At 38.8% G+C, this 19,928-nt stretch overlaps 1 protein-coding gene across 1 annotated transcript in view; it reads left to right on the top strand.

Annotated features, from left to right (window-relative positions):
• Positions 1-361: 361 nt before the first annotated feature.
• LOC109957943 (calcium-binding protein 5-like) overlaps positions 362-19,928 on the top strand; it is a 20,692-nt gene continuing 1,125 nt past the window's right edge. The window contains exons 1-6 of the mRNA XM_020596203.1: positions 362-415; positions 984-1,166; positions 6,995-7,066; positions 10,948-11,166; positions 14,903-14,933; positions 17,066-17,200. Of these exons, the coding sequence (XP_020451859.1) occupies positions 362-415; positions 984-1,166; positions 6,995-7,066; positions 10,948-11,166; positions 14,903-14,933; positions 17,066-17,200 (694 nt within the window). The remainder of the gene's footprint in view (positions 416-983; positions 1,167-6,994; positions 7,067-10,947; positions 11,167-14,902; positions 14,934-17,065; positions 17,201-19,928) is intronic.

Here is a 19,928-nt window from a genome sequence, read left to right as displayed (position 1 = left end):
GTTTAAAAATTGTGAAGCTAAACATTTCTCCTTGCTGTGCCTAAATGTGTGTGCCTGCACGAATTTGCATGTATGTGAGAGCAATGTTTACAGGGAGACAATCCACGAGAAGCTGTCAAAAGCTTTCAGATGAAAAAGTGAATGATGGATGTAGTTACAGGAGGAGGGATGAAGGGATGAAAGAGAGAGAGGGGAATGAGGGACGAGCGAAGGGGGAGCAACAGCAGTAGGAGATATGCCTCAGACTGCCAACCAGTGTCAAATGCTCTAGAGAGACAGATAAAGAAGAGGCGTGGACAAGAGTGTGACAGGAGAGAAACAGAAAGAGCACATTTCTGTGGATGCAAGCAGGGCTGCAAGGATGACTGATGCCAAAAGCATATCATCCATGCCAGAGGGGATGATAAGAAAGAAGGTCAGTGGATGTACATGCCAAAATATGACTTTGTAATCCTGTCACTGTTCCACTTACAAACTCAACATGGTAACCTGTGGCCACTCAGAGATTGTCATCCGAGGCCTTGTTGGCCTTACAGGAACATAATGTGTGGCAGAAAGCAAAAGTGACCACTAGATCATTGCTTTCTGATTTTGTTAACTTCAGTTCTAAACTCTGCCAGTGCAGGATCATATCTGAGCTGGTGCACTGTAAGTTATATTAAATTCTAAATTCTGAGTAAATGTGATTTCACCTACAGGCATAGGTGAGTGCATTTAGTCTATTCGTGCTTCTACATTTTTTTTTTTGGCTTAACTTTTTTCTGGCATCTTTCTTTTCAGGAATTTTATTATTTCTTGAAGTGTGCAATGAGTTAAATGTTTTTCACTTCAGTTAACTGTCCATTCATTCATAACCTTTGCCACATGACTAATCATCTCCCACACAGTTCTTTTGTCTTTCATTTCATTTTTGTTCTGCCCTTTGTGTGAAATAACTTCTGTGACCTACATTTCAGCCTGTATGTTCGTCCTCTGTTGTCCAGGGTTCCATCAAGAAGAAGATCGAGTCATTCAGACGATGGAGTTCAGCTAGCATAAAGAAGCCTCCAAAGCCAAAGGCCAAGACCTTGAGTCTGTCCTCCCCTGTGGGAGATGCTGATGATCTCTGGCTGCAAGAAGGAGACAGGAGGAAGCTGCGACCCATTGTCGACTCAGTCTTCGGACAGGTAGGATGCTGAACTGGGCATTACAGCCCGTTTGTCTTTGTATCAGTACACTTCCAAAAATGGCACGACTGTATTTACGTGGCATTGTTAATATGTGCTTGGCTGACATACAGTAGGTTAAAAATGGCACTAACATTTTGGATACTATTTGATCAATGCCAGCCACTTTATTAGGTACACCTGTACAAAAGTATGCAATTCAGTGCAGCACTTCCACCTTAATATTTGTGTCTATCAAGCTCAAAATGTTTTGGTTTTGGGCGAAATTGTCATAAATGTATAAATTTGTTTCCTGTGTTTATTATTGAGGTCATAGTTAAAGGTGCTGTTGTACTGGACTACATTATATTCAGAGGTTTCTTTATATTTTTGTCCTCCCCAGCTACATACATGAAAGGGTCAGAATATTAGGAACACCTCTTAACTCATGTGCCAGATACCAGCATTCAGTTCTTTCATAAATGCCATGTCAGTTGTAGCTAAAGCAGCAAGGAAAAACTGCATAAATAATATGTCTCAATAAGAAAAGGCCATTGCTTTGCCAGAATGAACTCAACATGTTCATTATTCATTAAGAATATAGAGAATGCTAGAACCAGTTGTACAAACAATTTTGTTGTTAGGTGCCATGTAAGAGTGATTGAAGAGAATTTGTGGCATTCACCAATTTCATAAAACATAGAAATGTGTCGTATGAGTCATGAACAGACACTGTTTTTATTCACAGAGCGAAACAGTCATTTTACTATAGTGGCTTCTTATAAATAAATTTGGAGTAAAATATGATACTAAAATTCCTTTTATTTCCAGAATGTTTTGTGTCTAACATCATGTAGCATAAACCATACCCTCTTTGTTTGTTGCTGGCAGATGTACTGTTTTCTAATTGTTTTGATTATAACTACTGACTGTTACAGTTTTGTGCTGTGTTTGCTGACTTCTGACAGCAGGCCTGAAGCTCTGCAGTGTGAAACTGTTATAACATTTTGTGACTGAAACTTTCCCACAAGCTAAGAAGAACAGGTACAGCCCTACATGGCAATTTTGGAAATGATTATGTGCACACCTCCCAATGAACAGGTGGTGTTCATCCATCTGAAATGAGAAACCTACTAGTATGTGTAGTTAAGAATTAATTCAGCATGGTGAATCCAGCAGGGAGAAGTGAAGAGGGAGATTCAAAACACAGGCTTTATTCTGTCTTGATGCCCAGTTAACTGTATTACAATCCTATTTATACACTTAGAACTGACTGCTGTCTGGCTGCATGTAAAAAGAGTCTGTTTCATGTGGCGATCTTCTCGTTCTCATACTGTACACACTGGTCACAACTTCTGGCAGGAACAACAACATTAGGGGAAGGCCTGGCCTGTAACAAGAATGTCCATTTGCGACCCAAAGCTGCTATGAGGACCTTCTCTGCCATAGCTCACTAGCTTCAGCTATCAAAACAGAATGGTAACAAGTCTGTCTACAACTGCAAAGCCTTGTGGGAGACTCCTGGCTAATGCATTGAGCGCACAGGCAGAGTGTGTGCAGGTAGGAAGTTAGGTTGACAGGCAGGTAGGCCAACTAATGGTTTTGGGACAAGTACAATTATTGGTCAGGCTTTTTGGTCAGCCCTGCTGCTGCCACAGTTGATTTTTCAACTTTTTCTTTATTTATCAGTGCGTTTAATATATTCATTGCCGTCGGGATGAAAAGAGAATTTCAAGATATGTAATTGCTTCTGAAAAGAATCACCAACCCTACCTTTAACTTGAAAAGAGAGTCTGAGTGGTCACAGTGGGATGGACAGAATAATCATTATAAGTAGATCATTGGAGTTTCAGCCTGTCAGACTGACCTGTGAACTTCTATAGGACATATAAGCATATAGTACGGGCCTCTGTTTATGGGAATATGTTGAGTGCACTCAAAGTACAAATCTGTCAGAGTAAGAAACAAATGTGGATAGTATAGACATGAATGTCATTAGAAAATACAATTTCACTACTGTTTGGATGCAAAGTCAAATACATGGAAGACATGGAAGTTCACCAAACTGAACACTAACTTCATATACTGTGTTTTCAGTGTCTTGCATGAATCAATAGTCTTGCAAGTGCATTTACTTTGAGACATTTTTTGTTTTGTTGACTACCCAGTGGTTGTAAAAGTATGCAGGTCTGTATATTCAGATGGCCTTGATCTGTAGTTCAGGTTTGCATAGATTAGCCTGAAGCAAGCTGCTGTAACATTAACAGATTCCAGTGTTAACGTGATATTTAATAGGTGTATTTTCAGCTGTTATCACACCATTAATATGGCTGGGGAGTCACCACCTGCACTTCCCATTGTCAGCAGATGAGGTGATTAGGTCATCTCTAGTGGCTGTATAATTATAGCACAAGCAAATGAGGAAATGAGATGATATGGTACACAGAGCAAAATTAGCAGGTGGTCAGGGAGGATTTATGGGTCTTAAAATATAACACATTCCCAAAGGAGAGAGGTGTTTGATTCCAGTGTGAAGCATTGTGTTTTACTGATGAGCATTTTAAAATAAACTACAATCTTTTCCTAAACCTATCCACTTAGTGCCTAAACCTAACCACAAAGTTTTTGTTGTAAATTGGCACTATACCAATAGAATTGAATAGAAATTGAACAAAAGTCATCTCAGTACTTTACATAGTAAGGTCTAGACTTTACACTATTATAAAGAAAAACCCAACAAATCCCCCACGATCAAGCAGTTGGCAGCGCTGGAGAGGAATGACTCCCTTTAACAGAAGAAACCTCCAACAGACTCAACAGCTCTTGGTGGGTGGCCTTCTTCCTCAACCAGCTGGGGTGAGTAGATAGAGGAGAGAAAAAACAAAAGCATCATGGCACAAAAAGCAAACACTGGCCAGGTTTCCCTTTGTTTCATGTGTAATCCTCCTTTTCTCATTGTTCAGATGAGTCATCTGTAAACTCTATCACAGAAGGAATGAATGATGAGAAACTGAAGGGAAGATCGGACTGGGATGAGGGCTGGTGACTGACAGATGACTGGATGCCAACAATGGAATAGATTGGTTGGAACATAAAGGCAGATTAGACTCATCGCTCATCACAAATCTTAGTGTGATTCTGACTGTTAAAGACAGAGCACCATTATTTCATTTGAAAGAGGAAACTGAATATATTAAAACAATTATGATTTAAAAACTTCTTTGCAGAGCATTTATTGCCACAAATCTCAGCTCAGAAGCAAAAAGGATTCAGGAGAACTAACTAGACATAACATTTTATGATATAGACTTTGTTTAATTTATCATTCTGTGTAAAGCAAGAAGGGCATAATTTAGTTTTGTTTCTAGTAAGTGTGCAAACGTCGGTGATAAAGGTCTTGAACACTGAACTGTTTCATGTACTTATTGTTTCTCCTCACACATCACACAGATTGTCATATGGCCTACAATTGTGTTTCATCTGGAAAATCACTGCATCATATGAAGGATTCTCTTTAATATGTACTGCTAATGTCTAAAATTATAACCTCTGGCTTCAAAATAAGTTCATTTTGCATTTATTCATTAGTTTCTGTAAAATCAAATGTGTTTGCCAATCAGCATTTGTCATTTTGATAGAGTGTAAACATTTACACTGTGAAATTGCTCCACAGAACTAACATTGTAGCAAAAAAAAAACAAAAAACAAATGTTTGTCTACTAAAACAACTATTTGCAAAATTCACTTATTACATCAATATTCAGTACATATCATTACTCCATGTTTACAATTTTATATTTATTTCTTCTCTGAATCTCACAAACACTAAAATAAGAAAAGCTGTGTACATTTTAGAGCTTTAGAAAAATAAACTTTTAAAACATTTCCAGAAACATTTCAGCTTCAGCCCTTGCCTTTCTTTATTGCTGCCATCATAAATCACACCTCACATTACAGACTTGAACAAGAAGCACAATTTCTACTGTTGAATATCAGTATTCGTGGACATTGGGTACAAAGTAATGAGAACAGTGTTGTAAAAACAAGAGCTTTAGTAAACAGATTTAAAACTGGGTTATTAGTTAATGGGCTCTTACCGCTGGGGCACAACAGCGGCAACAACAAGGCAGCAACAGTTGTGTCCTAGACTCATATATGGAGATTAAAAATTAACAATCAGTTCCATCCTTTTTGACTTTTTATCCCTTCATCCTGTTTCCCACAGAGATTTTCTAATCCGTAAGACTCGAGGATCTCAGAAGAAACTCTTATCTAACTTTTAGGTCAAATTAAAATGCATGAAACAAAATTTGGACAGGTGCAAAATGCATTATCCTTTATTTGGAAATGGGTACGTGGGTGAGAATGAGAGCAGGGAATGTGGGACAGTCCAGACAGTCATATGTGACTTCAGTCTGTGAAATGATGTCAGGTTAATGTGAAATGCTGAATATACCAGCATTTTTTCTTAATATGAACTCTTGATCTAAGTTCAGGTTTGTGGTAATAACAGATGGTATATGTATATGTGGTTGTCATGTTTCTTTGTGTCTCTATTTCTTTATTCTACTGGTCTTTTATTCAACATTTGCTGAAGTAGTGTTGATGGTAGCATTCATTTGGAGTTGTGTTTCTGGCCACATGACAAATGTAAGTCAAAAACAGTTTCTCTCCTTTAGCTCTCTTATGTTCTTTATGAACTGAAGAAAATATGTAGCTCTTTAGCTGCTAAATGCTCTATTTATATTATCATATTGTAACACACTATTTTACCAGCTACTCGGCTAGTCCACAATGAGTTTTTTCAATAGAAAAAGCTGCAGTAACACATCTTTTGGTGATCTAGAAACTGTGAACCAAACACTGATAGCCTACATTAGCAAACACATCATTGACATGTTTGCTTTAAAAGCATATCAGTAGTAGAGGACAACATTAGCACTGCACTAAAACCTAGATTCATCATTATGTTAGCATTCTTTTCTGAAATGTAGTGTTTGTGTTGCTTTCAGAACAAAGTGTTTGTGCTCATTTAGAAAGAGCTGATCTATCTCTACAGTAGCTAATCTAGTCAGAATGGATGGCTGCACTGTTGTGTGTCTCATAAATAAGAACACTATATATTTCTGTGTGAAGCTTCAAATACTACATATAAGAATTTAATTAGGCATTTGTAGAGCACTGGGCTTATGGTACCAGCTGGTGGGAGATGCAACAGTTTGCTGACACTGATACTGTCCAACCCGTGTATAATCACAATATGACTGCAAAGGGTTTGGTCAGCAGAAGTGAGCATGTCTACAGCCTAATTTGTAGGTCACCCTATTTGCCTCATATCAACAGATTTACAGCTGTTGCAGTAAATTTGTCATATGTGAGCATGCCACATTTCAGCTGAAATGTTTGACCTGACCTGACCAAAGCTCTCAGTGTAGCATGACATGCAAAATCCTGAGTTTTGGAATATGTCCACTATGCTGTTTACTGCCCTGACACTGGATTTTCTGTTGGCCCGTCTTCTGTGCTTGTCTTTCAGGCATCTGGTGTGCTTGCTGTTGTCGAGGGATGGTTGATGAATTCTCACCCGCCTGCTCTGTTATGGGTTTTATGTGCTCACACCAGACTGTTGACTGAGGCGTGGTGCCAGTGCTTTAGTTTTTTTCCATTGAGCCAGACAGAAAACAGTTTACTTTCTCTTTCTACAGTAGGTGCACATGCTTTTCTGCAAGTGCAAGTGTCTACTTTTTTATCAAGTCAGTTTTTATGTGCATAACCCAGTATCGCAAATAACAAATTAACCTCAAGGAGGCTTTACAATCTGTACAGCATATGACACCTTTTGTCCATAGACCATCATCTTGGATAAGGACCCCCCCTCACTTCACCTGCACTACACAACCTCCTCTCCAGACAAAGGCCTGGTAGGAGGACAGGCTACACAATACATACTGTACTGTGTTTGCATTTGTACAAAACGTGTTCAGTTATTACCACCTGAAGCCATTGTTCCAATTCATCTGAAGCATTCTGTTCATGTGTGTGAAAAATATGAAAGGAAGCAATGTAGAGGAAAAGCCCGTTACAGGACTGTGGCTTCTGTTTGCTAATCTGGTGGGTGTCCAGCTGGATCAGTGGGCTAAGGCCATACTATTATGTAACCAAAACATGTGGATTCATATTCTTTGTAGCGAGTTATCTTCTCACTCTTTTTGTTCTCTTTGCATAACAGATTCTCTGTGGAGGCTTTTCTTTCATTTCCCCAAGTTCACTGAGGAGCTGTACTGCAGGGTCACGAGGGGAATCACAAACTCATGGCGACTCATTAATGCTTGAACTCAGAATCTGCCATTCAACATTTCCTTTCAACATTCCTTTGAACATTTCACTGTTCAACTGTGATGCAACTCTGCTCTCTGCTTTTGCTTTGTACACTGTCCAAAACAAACATTTCGACTGTCACGTAAAGTCATGGCACTCAGTATCAACACATTATGCTGACACCTAGTGGCTGTAAGTATGACTGCTGAGCACAAATTCATCATTACTTTCTTTCTTTATTAGCGACAAGCTGAGCTTTGCTGCACTCTGCTGGTGATAGACTAACAGTGTCAAGACCAGGACAGCTGTTCAGGGATGAATCTTTCTTGCGGCTCAAGTATGACATGATTTGCACACATCTGTCTTGTTTGTGTGGTTTATAGCATCCAACTTCTCTGTTGTTTGTAAAATATGAGCAGAACTGTGGAGAGATCTGCAATGAAACAGAAGCTGTAGCATTAGTAAAATAAAGAGTCAAGAAACTATAAAGATGTGACATTCAGCAAACAAATGAAGGGAAGTGAGTGGTACTATAGACAAATATGACGAAATGTAGAAAGACATGTATTAGTGCTCCTAAAATGATGTGAAGGATTAGGGTTGCAAGCTCTCAGCTTTGGCCTTAAACTGTGCTAATCTCTGGCAAACATACAACACCACATGACCACCACCATACAACAGTCAACACATACATGTACAATAGGCTATATGAACTGTATATGAGATGTGTGTACTATATGTACTGAACTTTCTGTATAACAACTGATCACAGTATATAAATATATAGAGAGAGGTGGCATGTGTTATGAGTTTGAAGCTGAGTTTGACTGTGGCCTTTCTGTGTGGAGTTGGTATGTTCTTGCTGTGCCTGTGTGGGTTTCATCCAGGTACTCAGGCTTATTCCCACAGTCCAGAGGTATGCATCTTAGGTTCACTGGTGACTCTAAATTAGCTGTAGGTGTGAATATTTAACGTTCCCCCTGGTGGGGGAAAGTCATTCATGCATAAAATTGAGCCTCAAAGAGAGGGTCTGTAGGCTGCACGTGACCCATGCGCTGGCAACGGATCTCTGTACCCTGAAGGAGGTTTGGAGAACAGTAGGTGTAAACTTGAGAAGAAAAATCATATACTGTACCTGATAGGCCTTTACAAATAAAAATGATAAAATGTAGTTGTCTTCTTGTTGCTAATGGCTACCTTCCTGATTGGTTCTTTTACAGAGCTGTATCACTATAGACATTGTGGTGAATGAGAAATACACTGGAGCATTCAAATGTCTGCTTGAATGATAAGAGAAAAATACCATACAAACTCAAACGCCTTGGGCTCAGGGCGGGTTCAGACATTATATACTACAATATATAATGTCGGGTCTAAGTCAGGTTTGGTCGCCACGCTCTTGGGCACAGGTCAGGTTAGGACAGAAATATCCGCCCCAGTCCACACTCTACTCCAAATGTGAAATCTTAATCTGCAAAGCATCCAGTAGGTCTGGCTGTCAGATGAATAAGGTGCAGTGACAATATTTCTTGAATTGTAGCAAAGGAAATGTAAAAACCTGCTGCTAGATATTTTTAAGATATGTACTGTTACATAGTGGTATTTGTTAAATTTGACCCTATACAAAGGCTATCATATAACCAGATGAGCCATACACTGAGGACACTGAGGTCATATCTTCTGCAATATTTCTGGAAATTTGAGGGGCTTATAATATAGTTTGCATTCTTCAGTTACAAACCTAGTGCATATGTTGGGTTTTTGAAAGCCAGTCCAAATGCTTTTAAACTGGGTGTAACTGTTTTAGGCATAAAAAACAGCCAGGTCTATGTGATGTAATTTTTCTTAATTTAGTTTAATCAAAATTTAAGTTGGATGGTTGGCTTGTCAAAAATGCATGTGTTAGCTGGTTTAGAATTACATACAAACCTGGCACCAGGCCTGTGTTACTCATAATGTAGTATTTACATAAACTATAAATAAACAGATAAATTAATAAAATGTAAATACTGATTTTGATAGAAGGAAGTTTGTGGGATTTGGTTGGGATTTTGGACTAATGACTTCACTGTGTGAAACTCCTGTCGGCCTCATATCTTACAGAGCTAAATCTGCTCTTTTCACATTCACTGTAATTTGTAATATGCCCCCTCACTTTGCTTTGCTTCTTCCAACATTTACACAAGTACTTTCTTAAAATTACACTCTATCATCTCTCTCTTTCTATTTCTATTTGTCCCATTGTCTCTTCCTTTCTTGTGCTTTTAAAGTGCCTGAGTAATATAAATATTATTCTTCTATTTCTCCCACTTCCAGCCTGTGTCCCCATGGCCTGTCATCATAACTCTGTCCCTCTAATCTGAAATGCCAGGGATTAACCAGGCAGCTAACTCTCCATCCATGATTTTACCCTCCCCCTTTATCTTTCTCTTTTTCTCATTCCCACACACACACACAAATTTCTGCCAGACTAGTCATTTTCAGATCATAAGCATAATGTTTGCGAGGCAGTGAGGAGAAGATGGACTGGATGGATTAGATTAAATTGGTCTAAATTCAAGGGATCACTCGTGGCGAGAGGTGGGTGACAGATAAACAGGATGAAAAAAGTGTGTGTTTGTGTGAGAGAGAGAGACAGAGGGAGATAGTGAGAGAAAATGATCGAGTCATGCAATCAGCCCAAATATGACCCAGCTGTCCCACCCCACCCTCACCCTGCTGCTAGTCCGCAGCATCAAACACCACCCATCTCAAAACTCATCATGACAGCCTCCAGCAGCCTACAGGAGTTTAGGATTTAATGCAGCATCATATGCCTACCTTGGCTGTCATGACCAATGGGATCTTAGACTGTTGAATGTGTGAGAGGAGTTGCTCTCCGTGGTAGTGCTGCAAGTGGAAACATTTGCCCTCACCTCACTGGGTATGAAAGGCCTATGGGATGCACTGGATGTGGGATGGATTTTTGACTTCTATGTGACACTTGAGAAGAGGAAGACAGAAAGAGGCATATAAGCAGGGAAGGAGTGTGGGGACCAACAAGAGGGAGGGAGACAGGAAGAAGAGGGGTGGTGATGGGAAACATCAACAAGCCTTCTAAAAAGAACAATAAAAGAAAGAAGGTAAGGATGAATTAAACGGCTTGTAGCTGAGAAAAATATATAAATCAGAATGAGTTTGAACGGATCTGTTTAAGGTAACGCTTTGTGAATTTCCATAGCTAAACATATTAATTTGTGAAAGTTAGTCACATGTCGACTAACTTAACACGACGATTTCCCAGTTACACTTGAGCTGTAAACAACTTCTTATCACACCCAACAACCATTCAAATGGATTCTGTTTCTAATGTACAGGATAAATTAATGTAATTTAAAATTTGGTTTATGACAGTATGAAAATATAAATGTGAATTAGCTTATTTCATTTCATTCAGTTAAGTTGACAGTCTCTTTCCTAATCTATATGGTTCACCTCCTCTAAGGGGGTGTCACCTGTAGATCAAAGCAGTGTGCCACTGGGTGCTGCCAACCGGGGGGGCCTAGGAGGCGCTGATGTGGACATAGAGGATGAGGATGAAGGAGGAATTGAGCGGGAGTTTGAAGAGCCCCTGTGCACTCTGGTTAAGAACTGCAACATGCTGCACAACATAGTGGGGCCTGCTTGTATCTTCCTCAGACAGGGCTTTGCTCAGAGTCAGCTTGTATGTATGACACACACACACACACACATCTCCAATAAATCTCTTTATCCAGCCATTTTTATAGACCTTTTTCCCCAATAATGTGAATTTCACCCTTTGAGTTCCAACCCCACATCAGTCCTATATGTTACCATGTTTGACCAGAATTGAAGTTCACTAGAACCCTTGTTGGAGAATACTATTTGTAGTACTTCTAAACAGCTGACTCAGGATCTACCTCATGTAATTCCATCTGTACTGTTTACACACTCAGTTTGCACATGTACAATCGTACACTCCCTGCTGACTATTTGCACACACAGCTCCCATGTAGCACACATTCTCTCTTCACTACATTGTGTTCTTGTTGTATTTTTCATTATGCTTCTTTCATTGGCTGTTTTAAAGTGCCTTATATTTTGTGATTTAGATTTTGTGTCACCAACATATCTACTTTATATTTCATTTATACTGTGTGGCATTCGTGCGGACAGCAAAGTAAGAATTTCATTGTACAGGGAAACACGTTTCCTCACTGTGCATATGACAATAAACACTTGACTTTGGAGAAGAAACACACACACATACACACAGGCCTACACACACACAAATAATCCTATACAATATAACAGGAGGATTAGAACAAATCTCTACACTATGCATCATATAGACTTTGGTGCTATTTAAAAAATTGGCAGTATAGCAGATTGTAGGATAATGGCAGAGTGACTGGCCTCACAGTTTGTTCAGACTCATTTACATCATAAATTCAACCTTCTAATAGTACTAGAGACATCACACACACACGCCTCTAGTTTCAGATGCATTGTTGCAGTGAAGGCAGAGATGGCAGAGATCAATAATGGAGCAGTACTAATTGAAAAGAACCAATAGGACAATGGCGTAGTCACTGATCACAGGTGCTTTACTCAGCTACAGTATATGCTCCTGAGACAGTGGAAGACCTGAGGCTGAGTCTACAGAAGACATATCACAAATACTACTACAACTGCACTCTTTTTACTGTATCTTTTTTTATTTGAAGTTGACCTTGGTGTGTATTTGGTGGAGTTTAAGTCTTTTGATCTTGGGTTATGGGGTCGGTATTTTGTTGTAAGGCATAGTTACACTAGAGAAATACACTTGCTTTCTTGCCATATGGTCTCATGTCTGTATGGTAAATCTGAAGTTGCAGCCAGCAGCATGTTAGCTTAACCCTAACAATGAGGTAAACAGCTATCCAGGCTTTCGGTGTGTCCAGAATTTTGTGTGCTGGATTAACCAGAGGACGGTGACTTCCCGGAGTAACTGGGTAATAAGAAGGCTCAGAATTAGCCCAACACATAATCCTCCATAAACCACAACATTTTTGTTTCTACAGTTTGGTTTTTGTACAGATTAAACAAACGAGGTATAACATGTTAATTACAGAGCTAAAGAGATGTCTACGAGCAGGCAAAGGTTATCTTTAGATAGATCCAGGAGAGGTTTCCCCCCAGTTTCCAGTGTTTCTGTGTCTCATTTCAGTTAATCTGTACATTCATGCCAATGACAATGACATTGGCATGAATGTACATTATGTCATCTTCACACCATGTCATGTCATGACATGTCACAAATATCAACATGAACCCCCAGCACAAAAAGATGGGATCTGAAAAAAAAGAAGCCTATAATGTCAACATAGCCTTTAATGGTATACTATCAAATTTGGTGAAAGACAGTTCAGGGTCTCCACTGAACTATAATAACTTTGGTGATCTGCTTTTCATCTAGCACCATTATCAGGTCAAATATTTTATTGGTTTTTTTCAATGACCAAGTACTAATGACATTCCCAAACATCCACAGCTGTCCTTTGTGCTGATTTTTGTGTAATTTGCTAAGTAACAAATGTTAGCATACTAAAACACTTTAACTAAGGCACACACAAACACACAGTTAACATAATGTACTGTTAGCATTGTCTCTGTGAGCATGTTGCCATGCTGGCATTAGAATTGCCCGGCCCCACAGAACTGCTAATGTGGCTAGAGATGCTTAACCTTGTTAAACTGTAAGTAGAGCTCTTTCTAACATCTATCCAATATTAGTCATTGACTGAGGAAATACTCCTTGACAGAGATTACAGATTAGTCTGTGGATTGGGTGAGACTGCAAGTCTTTACTGATTATTAATCCCCAATAATCTCTTGTGTTTTCTAAAATTACAAAATAGAAACCAGTGGTAGAAACTAACTACAGTAAGTTACTCAGAGGTTTCTGTACTTTTATTACTACTTCTACTACTACTTTGACTTCTCTACATTTTAGAGGCAAATATTGCAGTTTTCACTCCATTAAATTGATTTGATATTTTTAGTAACTAGTTACTTTTCAGAATCAGAGGCTATTGATCCTGGTGGGACATTCACTAATTATAAGTATATAATGTAGTTAAAATTAGCCCCACCTTTACCAGCTTAAACAATATGTACACAGTAATGATTTAATAATTATAATCCATTCTGCATAATGAGTACTTTTGGAACTTTAGATATATAATACTTTTGTACTTTCACTTAAGCAACATTTTGAACACAAAACCTTGCTTGTAACAGAGTGTATTTGTACTGTGGTATTACCGATTTAAATAAGTAAAGAATCTGAAAACATCGACCACTACTGCTATAAATAAATCATAGAATGAATGCTCCAGAATACACTGTGTTGTGCTTTTATAAGTTCGACTTGCATTTACTCCCTTGTTCCTTGGTGTGGTGGCATCTACCTTTTGAAGAGTCCTTTCTAAACAGAATCTAAAGTCAGCTATGTAAATTTGTTTTTCTGTTGTCTTAGATGTTTTCTAAAGCAAACAGTGGTATTAGTAGTTTTGGAATGAAAGTAGAAAACTTAACAAAACGGCAACAAAGAAATTCTTTTTTGCTGACTCGGTGACAACCAGCAAAGATGGTATGTGTGTGTTTGCTGCATGTTCTGCCTTTTTTCACTTGCCAGCCAGACTACAGTTCAGTCACAAATGAAAAAACATTTGCAGCAAATATGAAAATGAAAAACCGATAAGCTTTCGTGATTTGTAATGCAATTTAACACTATAATCTCCCCTCTCTCCCCCCTGCACCCTCTAATCCCAGCTTGTATTTTTCCTGCTGCCTCACAGAACACGTCATGAACAAATACATCCTGGCATCAACTGGTGTCGATGCCAATACACTCTGACGTTTTGACTATTTTGCTAAGCACATGTTAAGTTGTGGTGGCTTTCTTTGGTTCCTCTGAATTTTAGCAATGTACAAACCATTTCATGAGCTTTGTTGAGTGTATGTTCATGTTATTTCTGTGTGTTTGGAAGAAGTGAGAGAGGCTAAACAGAGCTTCCATGTTTTGTCATTCTGCAAGTTTTTTACAGTACATGCTGATTGACTTCCGGAGGTGCAATGTCAGCAAAAACAAGATAAGATTTGACATAAAATTGTGCATCATAATGACTAAAAAGGTTTTTAAGCTCGGTAAGCTCAAAAAACAAATACTGCCATAATAAAATCTCTGTTGGATGAACATAAAACAAAGATGCTTCACAGAGAAAGGAGTGAAGGAACCACTGAAAGACAGTGCTCTATAGTGTTGCCACTGTGTTTTGTCATGTGACTGTGTGTATGAATTAGATCAACACATAAAGAGAAAACCGAAACATGTGTATAACCTGCCTGACTGGCTGTCAATGTCTCTGTCCTGTCTTCTGTCCACACCATTGCAGGACAGAGATCTACGACCAGAGGAAATGGAAGGTACAGAGATATCCAGCGTTTAATCTGAATCCTCACTCCACCTCTCGCTCCGATAGCTGTTTCTGTGTTTTCCTAAACCACCTTCCTTTCAAACCTTCTTTTTGACCGACTGAAAAATTGTGCTTTACTCTATAGTGAACAATTCCAAAAGACTTTCCTGACTTTGCCCTATTTATGTTGTAATCTCTGTATGTTTCCTGTTTGCAGTGCTGTGCTGTCTTGTTTGTATCTAGTTTAGAGCGGCATGAAGCAGCACCGGTTAGTCTAATCAGCTTCACCTGTACTGATCACACCTAGTGTGTTGAAGAGCCTTCGCTGTGGTGTAAGCTGGCTACACTGAAGAAGGCAGTCATGCTGAAAAGTCTGTTGTCTAACCGCCATGTAATTTTTAAAGTAAGCATTTTAAAAAACTAAAGAATAAAAATTGATGTTGAGGCATCGTTCAGAGTGCAGAGGACATTTTTATGCCATCGCGCTGGCCCATTTTTGTGAATGTGATATTTCAGGATTACCTTGAGGGAATTTCTTCAAATTTGGCTCAAATGTTTCCTTGAACTCAAGGATATACTGATTAAGTCTTGGTTGTCAAATGTCAAGGTCAGAGACCTCACTTCTGTCTCGTTCCCATGACGGTGACTGGTTGGCGGAGGCATACAACCACAAAACGATAATTCTAGTTAGATTTTGATTTGGATTGTTGTGCCCCTGCTGAGATCACATGAAACGTACCTTGAGCGCAGTCTTTCATGAATAAAAAAATACCTGGAACATACACAATACAAGACACACTAATACTGACATGTTAGTAACAAACAAATCAGGGTGCCACTGCCACAAGTTGTAATTCTTTTATTAAAGGTTACAATAGTTTATTTATGTTACAATCCATTCATAAGATGTTAGAGGCTGCCAGGTTGTGAAAACCACTACTGGCAGGTGTTCATCCTTTTTTTTTAAATTTGGTAATAATGCAATGAGCATTTCATTACAGACCTTTACTGATCAAAATCAATTCAGCAAAACCAGAAGTACTGACTTTCTGTATTCCACATATTTTTATTCCTTGTCAGAACCTGTTGTCTACGTAACTCAAAATGTAATCCCATTCAGTCAGCAGTTTGGGCGTGTTATGCTAGTAGTGGCTGATATGGCAAACAGAGATGAGACACAAGCTACACACGTCTACCTCTACTCCATGAAAGTTTTTTCATTTTTAATCTAGTGATCTTTTGTCCCATGCTGACTCAAAGGATATAGTTTGATACAGTTTTCCATATTTCACACAGCTCCCTCTGGAGCCACAAAAGACTTTGTTCTCATATGGAGTAGTTCATCCAATACCCTTAAACAGGCATATACCCCCCCAGGGGTTCGCAATGCCAGTGGCTTGACTCCAACCACTGACAGCTCTGTCACAAGGTGTGCTTCTTATTTCCTGCCTTCCTCTCTGCAACCTACCTCATAAATATAGGTAAAAGCCTGAAAAAAAAAACCTTTAACCAGTCAATTTTCACAACCCCATTTTTTATCATATAAAACACTGGTAAATAAGTGTTTATGTTATCAACCAAATAATAAAGCAGTTAGTTGCAGCTTCTAAGCCCCTTGTAGAAGATGGCATATAATGAAGTGGTACCCAAAGCTGAATTTCTCAGCTGATTTAGGCTACAAATGTGCTTATGTTAGTGATGGTCTCACAGCCAGTGATCAATTCAAGGTAACATTTTATAAGCTTCAATTGCCAAATACTCGATCACAATTAAATAAAAATATCAAATTAATTAAAGCACCTATGTCTAAAATAAAACATTTTGATGACCTTGGCTCTTTCCAGCGGCAGCATAAGAAGAGATATTGTGGCAGAACGCTGTCCCCATCTTTACCTACGTATGGATCCAATGTAGGGCGACTCAAACGAAAAGGCACAAAGTAACACATAGATGAAACCAAACATTCACCGGGATTGTCTCTCTTTGCTACAAAAACTTTACCATTACATTAATTTGAAACATGCTGCATTCATATAAATAGTCAACACATAGAGGACTTTAACACAGACCCTTGGAACAAGATTATCTTTCTGTCTTTCTCACACATCCACTCTTTTCCTCATATGCATGTATTCCCTGCAGAGCTGCGTGAGGCCTTCAGGGAGTTTGACAAAGACAGGGATGGCTTCATCAGCTGTAAGGATCTAGGCGAGTGCATGAGGACCATGGGATACATGCCGACAGAGATGGAGCTGATAGAACTCAGCCAGCAGATCTGTGAGTCCTACATATACAGATACAGACACAGACTCATATACAGGACAGACTGACAACAGAAAGTTATTCTCATTCACTGATCAAAATCTGCTCTATAGAGGACATCAGCTGTTTGTTTTTTTTTATATATCGAATGCATGATTTTATTGGACAGTCAATGGATTAAATAGGCTTTGACAGTTTGATACAGAATTTTAACCTCAAATTGTAATCAAGTATCACTGGTATCTTTACTATATGGTACCAGTACCTTTAACGGTTTCTAAACAAAACTCCAGTCTGTAATGGATTTTATTTATATTATCGGACAGCTGATGGTATGTTCCTGGGGAATAGGATATTTTTCATATGTGCATTAACAGATTAGTTAGAAAATTTTGTTGATGATTTCACATCATCCCAGATCTGTTGGTTCTTTGGAGGTCTTGTAGGACTTGTTGTCATGGCAACATGTTCATAATCTCCAACCTAATTAAGAGCAGGTTCAGTCTCATGTTTATTCTGGGTAAAAAAAAGATAACCTCTCAAATTTAAATTGGGCCGGAACAGGAAGTCCATCCAACTATGGGTGTGTTGTTCTTACACAAGTGACCCACTGACATCACAGCTATTACAAGACATGGGTTTGAAAAAAACAGAGAGTATTGAGAGACTGACATAATTCTTTTCCCCATTCTCCTGTTCTTAATACTCAGTACCATTTCAGTCAAAGGACCATTGTTTGTCAAGCTATTCTAAAAGCGTACCTGACTCTGAAATAGGTCCTCTGAGATTTCATAGTCTGCTTTCTTCCTATTTGCTTTAAAAACAAAGGGTATTAGTTGATCTGAAGTCTATTATTGCAGCTATTTCTCAATAGCTTTGGCTTATTTCTTGAAACATCACTATCATTCTCTTCTTAATATGTATTAGTCACAACAGTATATGGATACAGCACTACAACACTAGAGTTTAGTTAATTAGTAAAAAGAAACACCTCACCCAAAACCTTTAGTAAGCATTATATATCATTAAATTGATGAAAAAGTCAACCTTGTAAAAATGAAATGTTCCATTAGTGTTGTGTAAATCAGGGTTCTCAAAGTGTTGCATATGGAATTAATAACAGTTGAGGACTTAACTTATTTTGACAGCTGCATGAATTAAAGTTCATGTGATGATGTGAACAGTGAAATAATGCAGTGAAAAACTACTGTACAAGATCCTGGAATCCACAATCTCTCAGGACTCTATTATCAAAAAGTCTGCCCTCCATGAGATGATGACGAGTCAGCCTACAGACGGGAGGTTGAGCAGCTGGTCCTGTGGTGTAGCTGCAACAACCTGGAGCTGAACACACTCAAAACAGTGGAGATGACAGTGGACTTCAGGAAGAACCTCCCCACACACACACATGCCTTACCCCCCTCACCATACTTGGCAGCACTGTACCAGCAGTAAAGTCCTACAAGTTCCTGGGCTCCACTATCTCTCAGGACCTGAAGTGGACGTCCAACATTAGGACCATCATCAAGAAGGTACAGCAGAGGATGTACTTCCTGCGCCAGCTCAGGAAGTTCAACCTGCCTCAGGAGCTGCTGATACAGTACAATCTTGGAAAGACACAACACTACATCCCTAGTGCTGGCAGTGATGCTCATCAAATGTAGGAATACAAAAAGAAAAAAGAAGTACTTATTACATAGAAAGATGTCTCTGGTGATCATACATTATTATATGACATTACTGGATTGTGTCATGATTCGGTTCCACTGCTTCCCGTCTGGCTTTTATTTTGACACTATTTCCTGTTTTGTTTCACCTTAGTTCTGGTCTTTTCTTTACGTTCTTCATCACTCACATTAGTTTCACCTGTTTCATTATTATGTGCACCTGTTCACATCTCTATTTAGGCAGCGTCCTCCCATGAGGACGCTGCCAGATTGTTCTAGACTCCAGCTCTGACTCTCTAGCTATCTTACCTTGCCTGACATTCTGTTCCTGACCTCGGATGTCTGTTTTTGTAACCTGATTGTGATCCTGGACTATGAATTGGTTGTTTGGTTACAGCAAGTAAAAGATCCTGTCTCTACTTCAAGTCGTCTGGCCTTATAATTGAGTTCACTACAAACACCATTTGGCATTACTGCACGCCAAACCCTGACAAGACAACCAGGAACAGGGACAGTTTCTTCCGCTGGGCCATCACTTTGATGAACAGTTAACCCATGTTTTTACATATAAGGAGATGCAGCAAACATTACAGTAATCATTTTACATATTAAATAGCTCATTTTAAAATCTTGTATATATGTACATATTATCCTGTTATTATTTATTTTTATACTGTTCTTTTCTGTGCAAAAGAGCCATTTAGCTGCAGCCAAATTCCTTGTGTTTTAATAATACTTGGCAATAAAGACTGATTGATTGATTGATAATTCTTACATGTTTTGGAATAAAACTGTTTAACAAAAAAGAAATTACACTATTCTGATCAAAAGGATATTGATAGTTCTTCAACTTGTAGTGAACTGTACTGAATCATTTGCTGAAATATGTTAAACAATTGATATTTGTAGGTAAAGACAGGAACTGTTATGTTGTGAAGGTTATGGAGAAGGTCAGACTTGTTTTTAAAATGTATGCATTTGAATATTGAGGCAAAGCTATGGAGAAAAACTGTAATACTGCTAGCAGGGGTAAGAGCAATACCAGTTTGCAGAAAGTTCTTGACCTTTACTTTCCC

This window comes from Monopterus albus, unplaced genomic scaffold (genome assembly GCF_001952655.1).
Source record: "Monopterus albus unplaced genomic scaffold, M_albus_1.0 scaffold29.1, whole genome shotgun sequence".
NCBI lineage: Eukaryota > Metazoa > Chordata > Actinopteri > Synbranchiformes > Synbranchidae > Monopterus > Monopterus albus.
Note: the sequence above shows the minus strand (reverse complement) of the source record. Positions and strands in the feature narration are given on the sequence as shown.